This window comes from Mobula birostris, chromosome 3 (genome assembly GCF_030028105.1).
Source record: "Mobula birostris isolate sMobBir1 chromosome 3, sMobBir1.hap1, whole genome shotgun sequence".
Taxonomy (NCBI): domain Eukaryota; kingdom Metazoa; phylum Chordata; class Chondrichthyes; order Myliobatiformes; family Myliobatidae; genus Mobula; species Mobula birostris.
Genome location: NC_092372.1, coordinates 56895030 through 56914094, shown reverse-complemented (window position 1 = coordinate 56914094; position 19065 = coordinate 56895030). Strand labels below are relative to the sequence as shown.

General features: G+C 41.6%; 1 protein-coding gene across 6 annotated transcripts in view; it reads right to left on the bottom strand.

Annotated features, from left to right (window-relative positions):
• Positions 1 to 19065, bottom strand: part of LOC140194593 (zeta-sarcoglycan) — a 971547-nt gene that overhangs the window by 100706 nt on the left and 851776 nt on the right. For all 6 annotated transcript variants that reach the window (XM_072251823.1, XM_072251818.1, XM_072251820.1 and 3 more), the window contains one exon: positions 18561 to 18683. In XM_072251823.1, coding sequence (XP_072107924.1) covers positions 18561 to 18683 — 123 coding nt within the window. The remainder of the gene's footprint in view (positions 1 to 18560; positions 18684 to 19065) is intronic.

Here is a 19065-nt window from a genome sequence, read left to right as displayed (position 1 = left end):
TCAGAAGATCAAGTCTATTGTTGGGTGTTTTCATGTGTGCCGTAAATGAAGGGTTACCTTCAAAATCCTGTTAAGATTCCACAGCTGTTTAAAATACAATGGCCTCCTGCAGTAGTTTTTCCTCAGAAAGAAACTGGGGTTAAGATGTATCCCGACTCCTAAACATTTTTTTAAAATTTCAAGTATACTTTTTAAAATGCATGTGATTGGCTGCAGAAATAATTGAGTAAAACTTTGCAGAGGAAATAAAAATATAGTTAAAATCATGGTCTTATCAGCAGTTGCAGTTATTACAGAGCACCAACCAATGTGGATTAGACTAAAAGGAATTTCTTTAAACGGTAAACATCAAACTATCAGCAGCTTAGCGCTCGTCACAAACTGCAGACGTATTCCAGAGTCATCATCGTGAGAGAAGCAAAATTAAAAAGCCCAAGTCTACTTATTTAAGAAGAAAATAAGCTGCAATTTATGAGATCTATAGACAAAAATGCAATGCATTTATTTTCCTTTGTTGGTAACAGGGTGGGACATGACAGTATGTCTTTAAAATTAAAAATATATGTTTAATATAAACGTAATCAAATCCAACATTATATCTTGTATTAGTCATAGACTGCATCTATTTTTACACTTTGGATTCTTAATTTCTGAGTTTTCGTGTCATCACTTCCTATATCCAGACTCCTCCTGGTTTTGGAAAAATCCTGCTTATGGTCTTACATGAGCAAAACTTGCAATAACATAATCACTTGGTATAGCAGCAGAAATAGGTTCCTGCTGAGTTTATATATATAGTGTGTGCCAGATTCTGCCTATATTCACAGCTGTCTTGCTTTTGGATATTAACGTGTGGGTACAAACTACAGCAATAGTTTGCATCTGAAACCTCAAGCCTCCTTTTTTTAATCATTGTGCTGTAGTTAATTATCTCATTATCTATTTGATTTCATTATGCACTGAACAAAGAACATTTTTCTTCACTTTGATCTTTGGCAACATGAGCAAGTAATGATTATATTTCTATTCCAAACAAATCAATTTATTATCCAGAGTTTCTTCTGCATACTTCAGGATGTGATAGAATGGTGTGGTTTTGCTTGTTGCTCCTTAGATCAAAATTTCTGCAACAGCCGAAGGCTGGTGAAAATCTGTAGTCTGGATCTACGCTCACCGTGTCAAACTCAGGATGTTATCAGCTAAGCATACTGTAGCCAGTGGAGGTGTTGGGGAAGGTGAGTAGCATTTAATTATGCAAGGTCCACATGAATCAGTGCAGAGGCAGGGTTTTGGGAGCAGGAGGACATAATTCGGGGCAGGGATTGAGGGCAAGGTGACTGGTATGGGGAAAGAGGGAATGTAGGATCAACTCCTCGTTGGGTGAGGAGGTTACTGTGAGTGTAAGGCTTGGAGCAAGAGGTGTAGGCTGGGTATAATTGAGCATTATCCTTTCAGCACAGTGAGTGGTCAGTGAGGCTATAACTACCCCATAGCCCTTCTACACAGATGATGCCAGAAAGATATTGCTAATGTGGCAGTGCCCATCGAAGGTACCCCAAGGGCTGTGTGGTCAAGTTCCTGTGAACTGCACTTAGCAAACATTGCACAGGTAATTATGCCAGAATGCAAGAGTGATTGATGCTACAATTGCACAATTTGAATTTTTCACATTAAAGAAATGACTCACTTGTGGTATTATCAAGTTTTACTTAGGGAACAAAAAGGGGATTCTTATTGTGCAGCACAAAATCAGACAATTTCACCCATCAAATCCATGCTGTCCATCAGTCACCATTTCACACCAATCTCATTTTATCCTCCCCACCTTCCCATCAACTCTCCCTAGACTGTCCTACGAGGGGCAACTTGCAATGGTTGATTAACATTCAGATGTGGGAGGAAATCCGAGCACCCAGCAGAACTTTTCGGTAGGCTGCTATCATCACAAGCAGTCATTTGTTAACTTGAGGCAGAGCGAGGTTTAGAAAGAGATCAGGGCTTTTTGAAACATTTCAGTGGGTTACAATCATTGTGAGCAGTCGCTTGTTTGGCTGAGACGGTACAAGATTTAGAAAGAGCTTGAGACATTCAGAACCTTTCGGTGGGCTGCAATCATAGTAATCTATTAGGCTCTTGGCAAAGGCTAATAAAAAGAAGTGAGGTGTAAATACAGCAGTGGCTGTAGGAGTTGAACAGTGTTAGAGTAGTCAGGCTTTGACAAGAACAGCAGAGGTTCTAAGTAAGTTTGTATGAAGTTTTTTTTTTCTCTTTCTTTCTCTATTAGTGCATACTAGTATAATAAGAATGGATCCAGGATGAGTGGTATGTACTTTGTGTGAGATGTGGGAATTCTGAGAGACCTCTAGTCTCCCTGATAACTATATCTCCATGAAGTGCAATGAACTGCAGCTCCTTAGAGACCATTTTAAGAAATGGAAGCAGCAGCACAATGATCTTTGTCTCATACCGGAGAATGAGAAGGTGATAGATAGGGAGGCAGTCAACCCTAAGTTGCAGGAGGCAGGTACCCAGTGACTGTCAGGAGAGGGAAAGGGAATAGCCAGCCAGTGCAGAGTACTCCTTGGCTGTTCTCCTCAATAATAAGTATATCACTTTAGATACCATTGGGAGGCAGGGGGTGAACCTACCAAGGGGTAGCCACTGTGATTGGGTCTCTGGAACTGAGCCTGTCTCTCTGGCTTAGAAGGGAAGTGCAGTAGTGATAGGGGATTCCATGGTCAAAGGAGCAAACAGGTGTTCTGTGGATGGAAAGAGTCACCTGGATGCTATGTGCCTCCCAGTTGCCAGGATCAGGGTGGTTTCAGATTGGATCCATGGCATGCTAAAGGGGGTAGGTGAGCAACTGGAAGTCACTGTACATATTGCAATCAATAATATAGGTAGGGAAATGGTGTATAGAACATAGAACAGCATAGCACAGGAGCAGACCTTCTGGCCCCCAATGTTGTGTGAAACCAGCTGAAAATCAACCCCTTCAAAACTAAGTCCTCCTACCTACACAATGCCCATATCCCTCCATCTTCTTCACATTCATGTGCCTATCTAAACGTCTCTTAAAAAGCCTCTAGCGTATTTGTCTCTACCACCATACCAGGCAGCGCATTCTAGGCATCCACTGCTCTCTGAGTAAAAAACTTACTCCTCACATCCCCTTTGCACTTTGATCTATATCGTGCTGTTTTCCGTGTCAGTCTTCTAACTATCCCAACTCCATCAATCTTGATATCATTTGCAAGCTTACTAACTCACCTATCTACACTTACATCCAGGTCATTTATGTACATCACAAAGAGCAGCAGTCTCAGCAAAGATCCCTGTGGAACACCACTGGTTACAGGCTTCCAGCTCAAATAAGTCCCTTCAACCACTACCATCTGCCTTGTATACACAAGCCAGTTCTGAATCCAGACAGCCAATGCACCATGGACCCCATGCATCTTAATTTTCTGATTTAGCCTCCCATGAACTACTTCATCAAATACCTAGACAAGATCCATTGCCCTACCTGCATCAATCTCTCTCATCACCTTGTCAAAAACCTTAATCAAGTTAGTAAGACATGAACTGCCCCACACAAAGGCATGCTGGCTCTTCCTAATTAGACCATGAGTTTCCATATGCTCATACATTCCATTCCTATGCATTTTCTCCAGCAATTTCCCAACAACTGATGTGAGTTTCACTAGTCTATAGTTCCCAGGAATTTCCCTTGTTCTCTTCTCAAATAGAGGTGCAACATTAGCCACTTACCAGTCCTTTGGGACCTCACCTGTGCCTAGAGAGGACATGAAGGTAGTGGTCAAGGTCCCAGCAGTGTCATCTTTTGCCTCTTTCAATAACCTGGGATAAATCCCATCAGGCCCTGAGGACTTATCAACCTTAATACTCATTAGCAGGCCCAACACTTCCTCCTCCTTGATCTCTAAATGCCCTAACATATTTTACACACTAATCACTGATTTCTCCTGGTCCTCTGTGTCCTTTTCCTTATATATATATATATATATATATATACACACACACATACACAGAAGGCCCTGGGATTCACCTTAATCCTACTGGCCAAAGGCTTTTCATGGCCCTCCTGGCTTTTGCCAATTCCCTTTTTTAGTTCTTTTTTGACTTCTTTATAATCCTCATGTACTCAATTTGATCGTAACTTCCAAATCTTTACATAATTTTCCTTTTCCTTCTTGACTAAATTCATTACCTCTCTGGATATCCAAGGTTCTCTAATCTTTCCATCCTTGTCCTTCCTTCTAACAGGAACATACCTTTTCTGCACTCTGTGCAATTGATCTTTATACTTGCGAATGTGTGGTGGAGGAATTGGAGCATGAGGCAGGGATTCAGATTTCTGGATCGTTGGGCTATGAACTGTTCAATACGGACAGGTTACACCTGAACCCAAGTGGGATCAATAACTTTGCGGACAGGTTTGCTAGAGCTGTTAGGGAGTGTTTAAATGAATTTGGCAGGATGGGTCTGGAGTGATAGGTCAGAGGATATATAAGTAGTAGTTGTTATATTAGTAGATATGGTGTATAGTGAGACTGAGAGGAAGAACAGGCAGCTATATCATAGGGCAAAATTGCAGTCAGTGGGATGAGTTGAAGTGTAACATGGGGAAAAAATTGAAAAAGGTGATGAATACAGGACTGAAAACGTTATATTTGAAGGTACACAGCATACAGAATAAGGTAGGTGATTTTATAATGCAGTTAGAGATTCGCAGGTGTGATGTTATGAGCATCACTGAGTCATGGCTGAAGGTAGATCATGGCTGGGAGCTTAACATCCAAGGACATACATTTATCAAAAGCATGAACAGATAGGCGGAGGGATTGGTGTGGCTCTGTTTGTAAAATATTAAACATAAAATATTCAAAGAAAGAGGTGACATAGGATTGGAGAATATGGAATCATTATAGGTAGAGTTAAAAAAAAACTGCAAGGGTAAAAAAGCCAGATGGGAGTTATCTATAGGCCTCCAAACAGTAGCCAGGACGTGTGCTACAAATTACAATGGAAGATGGAAAAGGCATGTAAAAAGAGCAGTGTTACAATTTCCATGGGGGATAGTCACAACAGGTAAATTTGGAAAATCGGGTTGGTGTTGGATCCCAAGAGGGGACGTTTGTAGAATGCTTATGAGATAGTGTTGATTGTGGTTCAGGCTTCTAGGGAAAAAGGCAATTCTAGATTGGATGTTGTTTAATGAAACCGATTTGACTAAGGAGCTGACGTTAAAGGAACCCGTAGAAAGTAGTGATCATAATATGACAGAGTTCACCCTGCAGCTGGAGGGGGAGAAGCTAAACTCAGATGCATCAGTATGAAAGTGGAGCTTAGGAAATTACAGAGGCATAACAGAGGAGCTAGCTAAAGTTAACTGGATTGGGACACCAGCAAGAATGATGGCAGAACAGCAATAGCTGGAGTTTCTGGGAGTAATTCAGAAGCACAGGATAGAAACATCCTAAGAGTGAAGAGGAATTCTAAAGGAAGGATGATGCAACCGTGGCTGACAAGGGAAGTTAATGACAGCATAAAAGCAAAAGAGAAGGCATATAATTAGTGGGAAGTTAGAAGATTGGCAAGCTTTTAAAAACCGACAGAAAACAATTAAAAAGCTATAAGGAGAGAAAAGATTAAATGTGAAGGTTAGCTAGTCAAAAATGTCAGAGAGGATACCAAAAGGTTGTTTTTCAGATTTACAGGTATAGTGAGGAGAAGAGAGTCGATATCGGACCACTCGAAAGAGATGTTGGAGAGGTAAAGGGGGCAAAGAAATAGCAGACAAAATTAATAAATACTTATTGTTATTCTTCACTGTGGAAGACACCAGCAGGATGTCAAAATGTCAGGAGGCAGAAGTAAGTGTTGTTACTATTACCAAGGAGAAGGTGCTTGTGAAGCTGAGAGGTTTGAAAGTAGATAGGTCACCTGGACCAGGTGAACTATACCTCAGGGCTCGGGAAAAGGTAGCTGAAGAGACTGTGGAAACATTAGTAATGATATTTCAAGAATAAATAGATTCTGTAATGGTTGCAGAGGACTGGAAAATTTAAGAAGGAGACAGAAGAACGGAAATTATAGACCAGTTAGCCTGACCTCTGTGGTTGGGAACATGTTGGAGTTCATTATTAAGAATGAGATTTCAGGGTAATTGGAGGCACATGATAAAATCAGCCAAAATGAGTATGGCTTCCTTTAGGGGAAATCTTGCATGACAAATTTGTTGGAGTTCTTTGAGAAAATAACAAGCAGCATAGAGAAAGGAAATTGGTAGATGCTGTTTACTTGAATTTTCAGGCGGCTTTTGACAAGGTCTGACATGAGGCTCCTTAACAAGATAAGATCCCATGGTATTATGTGAATGATAATAGCATGAATAGAATATTGGCTAACTGGCAGGAGGCAAAGATTGTGAATAAACGGAGCCTTTTCTGGTTGGCTTCTGGTGACAAGTGGTGTTCCACAAGGGTCGGTGTTAGGACTGCTGCTTTTCACATTAAATATCAATTATTTAGATGACAGAATTGATGCTTTGTGGCCAGGTTTGCAGACGATACAAGTTTCCAGATAGCTGGAGAGGAAGGTAGTGTTGAGGAAGCAGGGAGTCTGCAGAAGACTTTCATTGGGAGAATGGGCAAAGAGTGACAGATAGGATATAGTTTAGGGAAGTGTACGGTTATGAAGTTTGGTGGAGGGGATAAAGGCATAGACTATTTTCTGAACAGAGAGAAAATTCAAAAGTCAGACTTCAGTCCTTGTGCAGGATTCTTTGAAGGTTAATTTGCAGGTTATGTCAGTGGTGAGGAAGGCAAATGCAATGCTAACATTCTCTTTGAGAGTATTTGAATATAAAGACAAGGATGTAATGCTCAGGCTTTATAAGATATTGATCATACCACACAGAGTATTGTGAGAAATTGTAGGCCCCTTATCTAAGGAAAGATGTGTTGGCATTGGAGACGGTTATTCACGAGAATCATTCAGGGAATGAAAGGATTAACAAATGAGGAGCATTTGATGGCTCTGGATCTGTACTCCTGTACTTGCTGAAGAATGGTGGGGGGGGGGCGGGGAATCTCATAGAAACCTATTGAATATTGGAAGGCTTAGATAAAGTATGGAGAGGATGTTTCCTATAGTGTGGGAATCTAGGCCCAGATGGCACACCCTCTGAATAGAGGAATGTCAATTTAGAACAGAAATGAGGAGGTATTTCTTCAGCCAGAGGTGGTGAATCTGTGGAATTCATTGCCACAGATGGCTGCAGAGGCAAAATTATTGGGTATGGTTAAGGCAGAGGAGGATAGGTTCTTGATCAGGTATGGTGTCAAAGATTATGGAGAGAAGGCAGGAAGATAGGTTTGAGAGGGGTAATAAATCAGTCATAATGGAATAGTGGAATAGACTCGATGTGCTAAATGGACTAATTCTGCTCCTATGTCTTATGGTCTGAGCTCCAGGGAGATCATTATGGAGAGAATGTGAAATTCCACACAGAGATCACTGGAGGTCAGGATTAAATTTCAGCTACTGGAGCTGTGAGATAGCAATTTAAGCTGTGTTATTGGTCAGCCCCAGATAGGTGGAAGCACCATGGAGCAAGCTGCAATATGAGGTAGGTCTGATCCCTGTATCACCATCAATAAATGGAGAAGCACAGAACACTGGTCTCCTCAATTTACTTGAAGTTACTCGACATGAAGTGGCAGGAATTGCTGATGACTGAGACTGAACACTGCCTGATAGGAATAAAAAGAAAATACGTTGGATCTGAACTTCATGCTAAAGGTTTGGATGTTTACTGCAAAAATTATCATTTTCTATGATAATGAACATGAAGAGAAAAGTCAGGTGCTTATTGCAATGTCTCTATGGGATTTATTTTTCTTCCAGATCCTCTTTGAGTTTGATGGCTGATGTATGAAGGTGACCAGATAAGAAAACCAGTGTCCAAAATGAGTGTAGGACATGCCTAGATGGCATCTTGAAAATTTGATTCAATGTATGGCTTATCGATGCCAAGGGCAGAGGCAGACCTTCACAGCACATGCTAAAGACTTCAGCAGTAGGGCAAGTTTGATTATCAACATTTCCCAGTGTTTATGAAAAATTATCACCTCAAACATTTACCGTTTCTCTCTTTGTAGATGTTGTCTGACTTGATGAGTATTTCCAGCATTTTATATCAGACCTGCGTCATCAGCAGTTTTCTTTATTTTTGCTTTTATTGGACGTAGTGTCAGTGGGGAATTGCATGAGTGTTTAGAAATAGAGATCTGCAGCTGCCTGCAGCCACAGACAACTTCATGGATTGGAAGGATGGTCATTAGCCAAGCCTGCAGCTGGACTTCTACAATAGCTTTGGTCTTCCTTCTTTTTAGCATAGAGAATTTTGGTTCACTCAAGTAAACACTGTGGCTTTCCTGAGAGAGCTAACTTGTTCAGAGCAGTAATCACCTGTTAGAATGATACATCACCACTGCTCATGTGGAGTTCAATGATGTTGCTGAGAAGAGAAGTGGAAAGTGGCCATGGACAGATTCTTAGGAGATCAAGTCAAAGATGTGTTGCTCTAAGCCAAAAGCATATTGGACAGAGGAAGTGCAATATTTCCACCTTCAAATTCATTTCTCTAAACTTTAGTGATAGTAGAAATGATCATACTTGATTCTGACAACAACCTCACAGGACCTCTAGTTGCTTTCTGCCTCCATTACCATCTTTTTTCCAGACAAAAAACTTGTATAAGTTGAGGGACACAGCATGGGCAATGTAAGACAAACTGCAAACAGGCACATGATATTGCATGAATCTTGTTCTTATCAATTCTTCAAACTTTTTTTTTAGTTTGATGACCCAATGTTGTCTTGTGTGAAAGAGCAGTGGGTGAATTGGATTTATCGTCTAAGAGAATTCTTGTTTACACAGTTCATTGCTAATAACAAAGTTCGTTGTTAATAATTTATTTTTCTTTCTGCTTTTAATCAAAGATTTAGGTTCATCTTACTATTAAAACTGGATTACTATTATTATTGTGGTGGACGATGAGTTTCATCAAAGATCCCTTCAAAATTTACAATGGAGATTCCATATAGAATGGAAACAGCTTCAAAACTGAAGTAGTCTACACCCTGGATCTAAGTCAATGAGTTAACTTTAAGTCTTCAACTATCTATGGAGTCACAGAGCATGAAAGAGGTGGAGCTACAGATGGTGCCGGAGGGTGACTTCTCCCAGCTCATCAGTGAAACTTAAATTCTTCTTATCCTAATGTCTCCATTTTCCTTTCGGTGAGCTGGGTCATATCAGTACCTTTGATCTACAGCAGCAATCAAAGACTGTGGTTCTGCATGACGGCATGTTGCCATTCTTTGGAACTCGCCGATCAGACACCGTTCATCATGTCCAATTTCGGCCCAGAGTCCGGCACCTTTGGGGCCTGCGCAGCCCTGTGGACACAAATTCTCAGTAGCATCGTGTACTGTCGTGTAGTGGGAGTTGGAACATTGAAGACAGCATGAGTGGCTATCAGAGGGCTCTGCACTCAGTAATTGATTTGCCGATTCTCAAGTCAGGGAACTTGAAATAAAAAGCAACTTTTCAGGATGACTGTAACATCAAAATAGTGACTCTTGTCTCCCGTCAGTGTGAAAGGAGAGAGCCTGTGAGGTGTCGAAATGTTGGAGTGAACAGTTAGTTTTTGATGGAGTGTAGACCATGGTCTCTGTTCGAGGGCTTTGCTTTTGCTTGCATGGTGGGTGGTGGGAATGCTGATGCTTTTACACTAGAATAAGTGGGGTGAGGGGGAGTGTTGTTGATGCCGCTTGTTACTGCTTGTGCATGGGAGGGGGCAGGGGGCTTTGGGGTTCTTATCTTTTCTGATCATTCATTCTTGCGTGTTTTTCTTTTGTTTCGAGGATATCTGTGGATATCTAAGAATATCAGGTTGCATGCTGTATACATTCTCTGATATTCAGTGGAATGATTGAACTATTGAACATGGGTTCTGTGGCCCATTAAACCCATGTGAATCCCCCATTAAGCTGATACTATTCTCTGTATTTGCCTATATCCTCTCACCTCCCTTCAAGCTTCTGCCGCTCATCTATGTGACAGTAGCAATTTACAATTAACCTACTAATCCATATACCTTTGATATGTGAGAAGAAGCTGAAACAGACAAAAGAAACTCATAGTAATGGGTAGTACATGCAAACTCCACACAGACAGCATTGGGGGTAGGGACTGAAGTCACTGGGGCTGTCAGGCAATAGCTTTGGTAGTTATTATTTCCTTACATTTTCGTTCTTGTCTTATATTCTTCCTTTCAAATCATGATTGGTTTTAAGAGTATTCCACTTAAAAGAAATCCACATGGAGCACATTTCAATATGTGACCCTCCAACATTGCTAACATTTCTGAAAATGTCATGAGGTCCCTTGATTATTGTAGGAGCTGTTGGGGTTTACACCATCATAAAAAGCTTCCTATCAGACTTAACACGTAAGAACATTTGGGGAATATTGTTGTTTCCAAGGTGGAGGCTGTCCCAATTCATTTCTCCCAACCCTTCCTCTCTTGCAATAGGAAAATGTAATGTCCTTTCACTTTTAATGTACAAAGGAAATGAAATAGAAAAAGAAGACTTTTTCTATTGCTTCATGAAGTCCTGGCTATGATCATGGCTTTCTTTTCTTCTCAAAGTTGCTATCCTGCTAGCTGTCTGTGAATCTGATTCTTCCAATATGTCTGGAATCCATAGCAGTGTTTCTAGCCCCAGGCAGATTTTCTGACCATCCCTTTGGCCATGAGAATCTCAAGTACTACTGAAAAATATCTGATTGTGGGTAAGATAGAAGCTAAGTTGGAGGCTCTCGGATGGAGATACATGCCCCTGATTACAAAAAAAAGCTATGATAACTTTAAAAAAAACTGAGATGACACCAGGTGGCGCTCTTAGTGCAGTTGTACTAAGTGAGCTAAGGATGTAACAAGTGAGATTCTAATGCTAGTGAAATGAATGAGATGGAAGAGTCTGTAAAATAAACCCTGGAGTGGCACAATTACAGCATCACATCTGTATTCAAAGAATCTATCACCGACAAGTATCCACATAAAAATGAACAAATATAAAAAGTACAATAAAATGATGCTGGATTTCATTACACGGGCAGATACCTTTTTGTTAAGCTATCAGAAAGATGATTTGATAAACATTTCTAGAAAGATTGTTAATTTTTTGACAATGCACCGTATTGAAAGAAGCTGCAAGCAACAAACACAAATTTCTGGAGGAACTCAGCAGGCAACATCTATGGAAAAAAACTACAGCTGACGTTTCCGGGCGAGACATCGACTGTACTCTTTCCCTGAATGCTGCTTGGCCTGCTGAGTTCCTCCAGCATTTTGTGTGTGTTGCTTGGATTTCCAGCGTCTGCAGATTTTCTCCTGTTTGTGATTGAAAGAGGCTGCAGAAGGTTGTGGACTCTGCTAGATCCTTCACTGGCACAAGCCTCCCCACCATTGAGGAGGCCTTTAAAAGGAGGTGCCTGAAGAGGCGGCAATCATTATTAGGGACTCTCACAATCAGGACGTGCCCTCTTCTTATAACTGCTATTAGGGAGCACATACAGAAGGCTGAGGACCCACATTCAACATTTTAGAAACAAGTTCTTCCCCTCTTCAATCAGACTTCTGAAGAGTGCATGAACCCATGAACACTGTCTTGCTATTCCTCTTTCACACGATTTATTTATTTATATTGTAACATCGAAAGTTTTATGTTTTGCACTGTGTTGCTGCCACTAGACAACAAACTTCACAATATGCATGTCAGTGATAATAATTCTGATTTGGACAAATAAAATGAATTGTTTGTGTCATTAATATTTATTGGGTCAATAGAGCAGACTGACGGCTGGTGGTTGCATAGTGAATCAGCCTGCCCTCCGCTGAGCACAGTTTGGTTTGGCTAGCCTCTGATGTCTGTGTAGGCTCGTGCAGACACAGAAGTCCAAAGCAAGCTGGAGGTCAAATGCCAGTGAGTCGGGCTTCCTATCCTTCCGCTGGATTCATCGCTAAGCCCAGTAAACATCACTGCTATGTTGAAGGGAAAGTGGGGTCGCTTTGCATCCAATCCATCAGCTTCACAACACATCCAGAAAAGGATCTATGTTTGAGTTAATTGAATAGTTTTAATAATATACTTGTATTTTCAGGTATTGCTTGATTATTTTTCCTCCCATTTCTATAAGTAACTTAAATGTCCACAAACATTAAAAAGGGATCAAAAGCATTTGACAACAGTGAGCTGTCAACAGGCAATGGCCCTACAGACCTGTCTCACGATATGGAATCAGGAGCCACTCTCACTTTCCTCTCTGCTTCTTGAGGTGTCTCGCTCAGCTTCAGACTGCCATCTCTGTTAGCCTTCTGCATCCAGAAAAGCTATGACTGGATGGGTGGATAATTGGACATCAAATGTGGACAATATAGGATGTTGGGCTCTCAACATTGTGGAGGACAAAGTCAACCAGTTCCGAAGAAATCTATGTCCCTGGGATCATTTAATGGCATGCATGACACTGACAGCTCATTGGTGGTTTGACGGAAAAGTAGGCAGCAAAACCCAGCAATTTACAGGTCACAGAGTTCCAGATGACCACCAAGGCTCTGCCTAAATCATAATTCCCATAAGTCTCTCTAATTCTGGAACTTCCATTATTAGCGCTTCAATGCGAAGCACTGATGAGAGAGGGACCAGATACAATGCATTAGACGGTGTCAGTGTAGAAGCACAGAACACAATTCCTTGGCATTATCATATCAGAGGTTCTGTCCTGGGACTAGTGCGTAAGTCAGCACAGCATCACCTCTACTTTCTTAGAAGTCTGCAGTGATTCAGCATGTCATCAAGAACTTTGACAACCTTCTATATGCACAGTGAAGAGTATCCTGACTGGTTGCATCGTGGCCTGGTATGGAAATACCAATGCCTAAGAATGGAAAAGCCTACAAAACATAGTGTATACAGCCTAGTTAATCACAGGCAACCCCTCCCAACCCCCACCATTGAGCACATCTACAAGGAATGCTGTCACAAGAATGCAACATCCATCATCAAGGACCCCCACCATCTAGGCCTTGCTCTCTTCTTGCCGCCCTATAAAAGAAGATAAAGGAGCCTTAGGTCTTACACCACCAGATTCAGGAACAATTGTTACCTGATCTGAACCAATGTGGATAACTTCACTCACTTCAACTCTGAACTGATTCCACAAATCATGGACTCACTTTCAAGGACACTACAAATCATATTCTCAGTATTTATTTACTTGTTAGTTTATTTATTTTTTTTTACTTGCACTGTGCAGTGTTTTTTGCACATTGGTTTTTTTGCCAGTCTTTGTGTGCAGTTTTTTACTGACTCTTTGTACTTCTTTGTTCTATATGAATGCCTACAAGAAGAAATGAATCTCAATGTAGTATCTGGTGATACATAATGTATGTCACACAGAGGGCTACCGTTGGATTCAAGACACCCCCCCGCCACACTTATCCGATGACTCTAGCCAGCTGACAGACAAGGAAGTCATCATGAGGCAATGGACAGAGCACTACGAGAGCCTTTTTGGGGATAATTGTTAAGTACAAGAAGCACCCATTGATATGATCCCCAGCACGAAGTAAGACTTAAGCCTGATGGCCCGCCAACTCTGGATGAGGTCAAAGGTGCTATTTCCAAGCTGAAATGCCATAAAACCCCAGGCACTGATGGGATCCCAGTGAAAGTGTACAAAATGGGCAGAGACATTCTTCTGAGCGAACTCACAGATCTGTTCACAGTCTGTTGGAAGAAAGGCTCAATCCCAAATGACCTACACAACATAGTAGTTATCTCCCAGTACAAGAACAAAGGAAAGAAATTGGATTGCTCAGACACAAGAGGCATTACCCTGCTGTCCACCACCAGGAAGATCCTCGCCAGAATTCTCTTGGACAGAATCATCCCTACCATTGCCAAAGACAACCTCACAGGAAGTCCGTGCGGATCGAGAGCGAACAGAGGCACAGCCGACATGACCTTTGTCCTGCGCCAGATACAGGAAAAGTTTAGTGAACAGAACTTAGGACTGAGTGCGGCATTCATAGACCTGACCAAGGCCTTTGATACAGTCAGCTGTGATGGTCCCTAAAAGATTCTGTTGAAGCTTGACTGTCCCTCAGTATTCCTCACCATCCTGCAGCAGCTCCATGAAGGCCAAAGCAGTCAGGTTACACATAACAGTGACCTGTCTAACCCACTCCCCATTGGTACCAGCATGAGACAAGGCCGTGCTTTGGCATCAATGCTCTTTGCCATCTCTTTCAGCATGATGCTACTGAAAGCGAAAAGGACCACCTTGGAGAGCATTTACATTCAGTTCCTCACTAACCAAAATATCCTCAATCTCTGCTGCCTTCTCAACCGAACAAAAAACATGCAAGAGCCCATTCTCGATGTACTATATGCAGACGACTGTGCTCTTCTCACGCACACAGAGGACACGTTACAGGTTGCAATCACAGTTCACCAAGGCTGCAAGGGCTTTCGGGTTATCGGTCAGTCTGAAGAAAACAATGATCCTGCATCAGAAGCCCTCTCGTGGTGTTTACAAACCCAACTTGGATCATCATTGAAGACTACCCTCTCCCAACGGTTGAGCAGTTCATCTACCCGGGCAGTGTCATCTCCAATGATGCTATGGTAGTAAGGGACATTAACAATCGACTCGCCAGAGCCAGCAGTGCCTTCGGGCTCCTCCTGAAACACATGTGAAAGAACCACTAGCTGTATCTGTCCACAAAAGTCAAGTTGTACAAGTCTGCCATCGTCACAACACTGATATGTGGCTCTGAAGCCTGGGTCTACCACAAGCAAATCCAGCTGCTCAAGTGCTGCCTTCATTCCATCATGGTTATCAGTTAACAGGATCGTGTCTCCAACAATGAGGTCCTGGAGAAGGCTCAGCTTCCAAGCATTGAAGCCACTTTGCTGCTCAAGCAGCTACGCTGGTCAGGCCACAACTTGCATGGACAACTCCAGGTTACTGAAAGTAGTACCCTCAGGAGAACTCGCTCAGGGCAAGAGAGATCGTGGTGCCCTGTGCAAGAGGTACAAAGCAGCAGCTTTCTCAGGCAAATATCGAGGGCAATAAGTGGCAGCTGCTCGCCTGTGACAGAGTCCACTGGAAAACACTGATCCACCAAGTAGTCAAGAATTTTGAGGAATCCAGAAGAGTAACTACTGAAGAGAAGAGGAGATTCAGGAAGGATCCGACTACGCAAGCACCCATCTCCCAGCTGATTCGGTGTCCCTACTGTTCCAGAGTCTACAGATCCAGAACTGGTCTCTACAGTCACCAACAATCATGCCATCGCTCCTGAGGACTCTTCTTGCCTCCTGATCTTCGCAAGCAAAGAACCAGCCATCATCATCTTAATGTCCATATTTTGATAATGAACTTTGAACTTTAAGCAATCAGACACACTGGAGGGAAGAACTGTGGTAATGCCAGTAGACCTGCTGCCTCTCAGCTCCAATGACCAGGCTTCAACCCGAACCTCTAGTGTAGCTCTGTGGAGTTTGTACATTCTCCCTGTGATCACGTGGGTTTCCTGGCTACTGAACTAAACTGGACTGTGTCGATCATCTTCAAAAACATCGTACCATCAAACACATCTCTAACTCCCCCCTCCACTCACTGCTTTCTGCAGGGATCGCTCCCTCCATGATTTTATTGTCCATTCATCCCTCCCTCTGGAACCGAGAGGTTACACCAGCATTCACCTCCTCCCTTACTTCCATTCAGGGCCCCAAGCAGTCCTTCTAGGTGAGATAACACTTCACCTGTGAATCTGCTGGGTTTGTCAATTTTATCCAGTGTGTAGTCTCTTCTAAAACAAGAGAAAATCTGCAGATGCTGGAAATCCAAAGCAACGCACACAAAATACTGGAGGAACTCAGCAGGTCAAGCAGCATCTATGGAAAAGAGTACAGTTGGCGTTTCAAGCTGAGACCCTTTGCACGAACGGTGAAAAAAAGATGAGGAGTCAGAGTTTTAGAAGGTGGGGGTAGGGGAGAGAGAAACACGTTGATAGGTGAAACCCCTCCCTTCAAACTCTGACTCCTCAACTTTTTTTCTTCAGTCCTGTTGAAGGGTCTCAGCTTGAAATGTCAACTGTACTCTTTTCCATTGATGCTACCTGGCCTGTTGAGTTCCTCCAGCATTTTGTGTGTGCTGTGGAGTCTTCCACATTGGTGAGACCCGAAGTAAATTGGGGGACCTGAGCTCAGAGTTCAAAGTAAAATTATTATCAATGTACATACAAACCTGAGATTCCTTTTCTTGCAGGCATACTGAGTAAATCCAAAAAACTATAATAGAAACAACGAAAGACCCCATCACAGGGCAGACAACCGGTGTGCAAAAGGTAACAAACTGTCCAAATACACAGATAAATAAATAAATAAGTGATAAATACTGAGAACATGAAATGAAAAGTTCTTGAAGGGAGTCCATAAGCTGTGGGAAAAGTTCAGTGACGGGGAAGTGAAGCTGAGTGAAGTTATCTCCCCTGGTTTGAGAAACTGATGGTTGAGGGGTAATAACTGACCCTGAACCTGGTGGTGTGAGTTTTGAGGCTCCTCTACCATCTTCCTGATTACAGCAGCGAGAAGGAAGACCAGGGTGATGGGGGGTCCTGACGACGGACGCTGTTTACCTGCGACAACGCTCAGTGGCGGGGAGGGCTTCACCCACAATTGACTGGGCTGTATCCACTACTTTTTGTAACACTTTCCATTCAAGGGCATTGGTGTTTCTATACTAGGCTGTGATGCAGCCAATCAATATACTCTCCACCATACATCTGTAGAAAGTCAAAATTATAGATGTCATGCTGAATCTTTGAAACTCCTAAGAAAGTAGAGGCCCTGCCGTGCTTTCTTCATAACTAAATTTCCATGCTGGGCTCAGGACAGGTCCTCTGAAATTATAACAGTGAGGAATTTAAATTTTTTGACACTCTCTACCTCTGATCCTTGGATGAGGACTGGCCCATAGACCTCTGCTTTCCTCCTCCTAAACTCAATAATCAGTTCTATCTGCCAAAAGAGGAATCTCCTGGTGGTCAACCATTTTAATTCTTATTCCCATTTCTGTTTCAACATGTTGGTCAATGGCCTCCTCTTTTGACAATATGAGGCCACTGTCAGGGTGGAGGATTAACAGCTCATATTCAACCTAGATAGCCTCTTACCTGATGGCATTAACATTGATTTTTCTTCCCGTAATTTTCTCTCTCCCTCTTCCCTCTTTTTCTATCCCCCACTCTGGTCTCTTACCTCTTCTTCTCACCTGCTAACAACTCCCCTTGGTGCCCTTCTTCTTCCCTTTCTCCATGGTCCACTCTCCTTTCTTATCAGATTCCATCTTCTTCAGACCTTTACTTTTCCCACCCACCTGTCTTCACCAATCACCACCTAGCTAGTCTTCCCTCCCCTTGCCCCACATTTTATCCAGGTCTCTCCCCCTTATCTCCTTCTTCCTTCCCAGTCCTAAAGTAAGGTCTGAAACTCTAACTGTTTATTCATTTCCAGAGACTCTGCCTGACTAGCTGAGTTTCTCCAGCATTTTGCGTGGGTTGGACTGCATTTCCAGCATCTGCTGAATCTCTTGTGTTTATAGTTTAGCTCAGTTCCTTTGTTTAGTCTCTAAACTATACAAAGAAACTAAAACTATATATTTGCAAATACTGCAAATCTGATAGGAAAACAGAAAATTCTAGAAATTCTCTGCAGGTCGGGCAGCATCTATTGCAAGAGAAACAGGTTGATGGCCTTTTATCAGTACTCTTCTGATGAATGGTCATTGACCATAAACATGAACTCTGTTTCATTTCCTCATATAGTGGTTGTTCTGCTGAACACTTTCAGCCTTTCCTGCTAATATTTAAGGAAGAGAAACAAATTACCCCAAAGCTTGATCAGACAAATTCTGCTGCGATAAGTGACAAAGATATTGTATCATAATTTGGGAGCACATTATTAGCAATTTGATGCTTGAAGAATCTTTTCTACATTTCTTACAATAATAATGATGCAAAGTCAATATAAAATTGACTCCAATGTTTATTCCAGGAACATCTGATTAAATTTAAATCATATGGCTCACTGCTTCAACATGAAAGTAGAGTGAAAATTACTTCAGAGTAATTTCATTTAAAAAATAGATGATATATAATCCCTGCCAGGACCAATCCTTCACCAAATGTTGTTTATTTTTGGCTTTGGGTTTGTATGCTCTTCTTATCAATTTCAGTGTTCTTAACCACTTTCATCATTTTTGGCATGGAGATAATTCCCACATCTCACACTGCATAACTGAACTGCACTGTTGTTCGATCTTATAAAACAGAATTCATGAAAGATAACAGGGTGAATTGTGAAAGACGAATGTTATGTTTTAATGAGTATTACCTGTTACCCGCAGTTTGTCAACTCCAATAGCAATTTCATTTTCATCTGCAGAAAATAACAACTTCTTGCCATCTTCTGCTTTTACTTCAAATCTTCGGCACTGGGCCTCTACAGCATTAGACCCTGAAATAAGATCATGTACAGAAAGCAAATTTAATGATGTAGATACTTTAGCCAAGAATGACAAAATTGAAGTATTTTACTGGATGTTTTGTTTATACCTGTGGAATTTTAAAACTGCTGAAAAGCTGAGTTTGAATTTATGATGTTTTTTGAACATTGTTGTTTGACTTATCATTAAATATATAAGATCAGCCATCTATCAGCATTACATATTTTCAACCTAAATTTAATGTATAAACCTCTCAAAAGTCTTATTATGAGGTGTTGATAGAGAACATCAATAAACTATTATTTTAAAGATAATAGTCTAGATTCACTAATGGAAACTTTCTAAATATTGAAATGATATTGGTGAAGCTAATTACCAAACAAAGAATTCTAT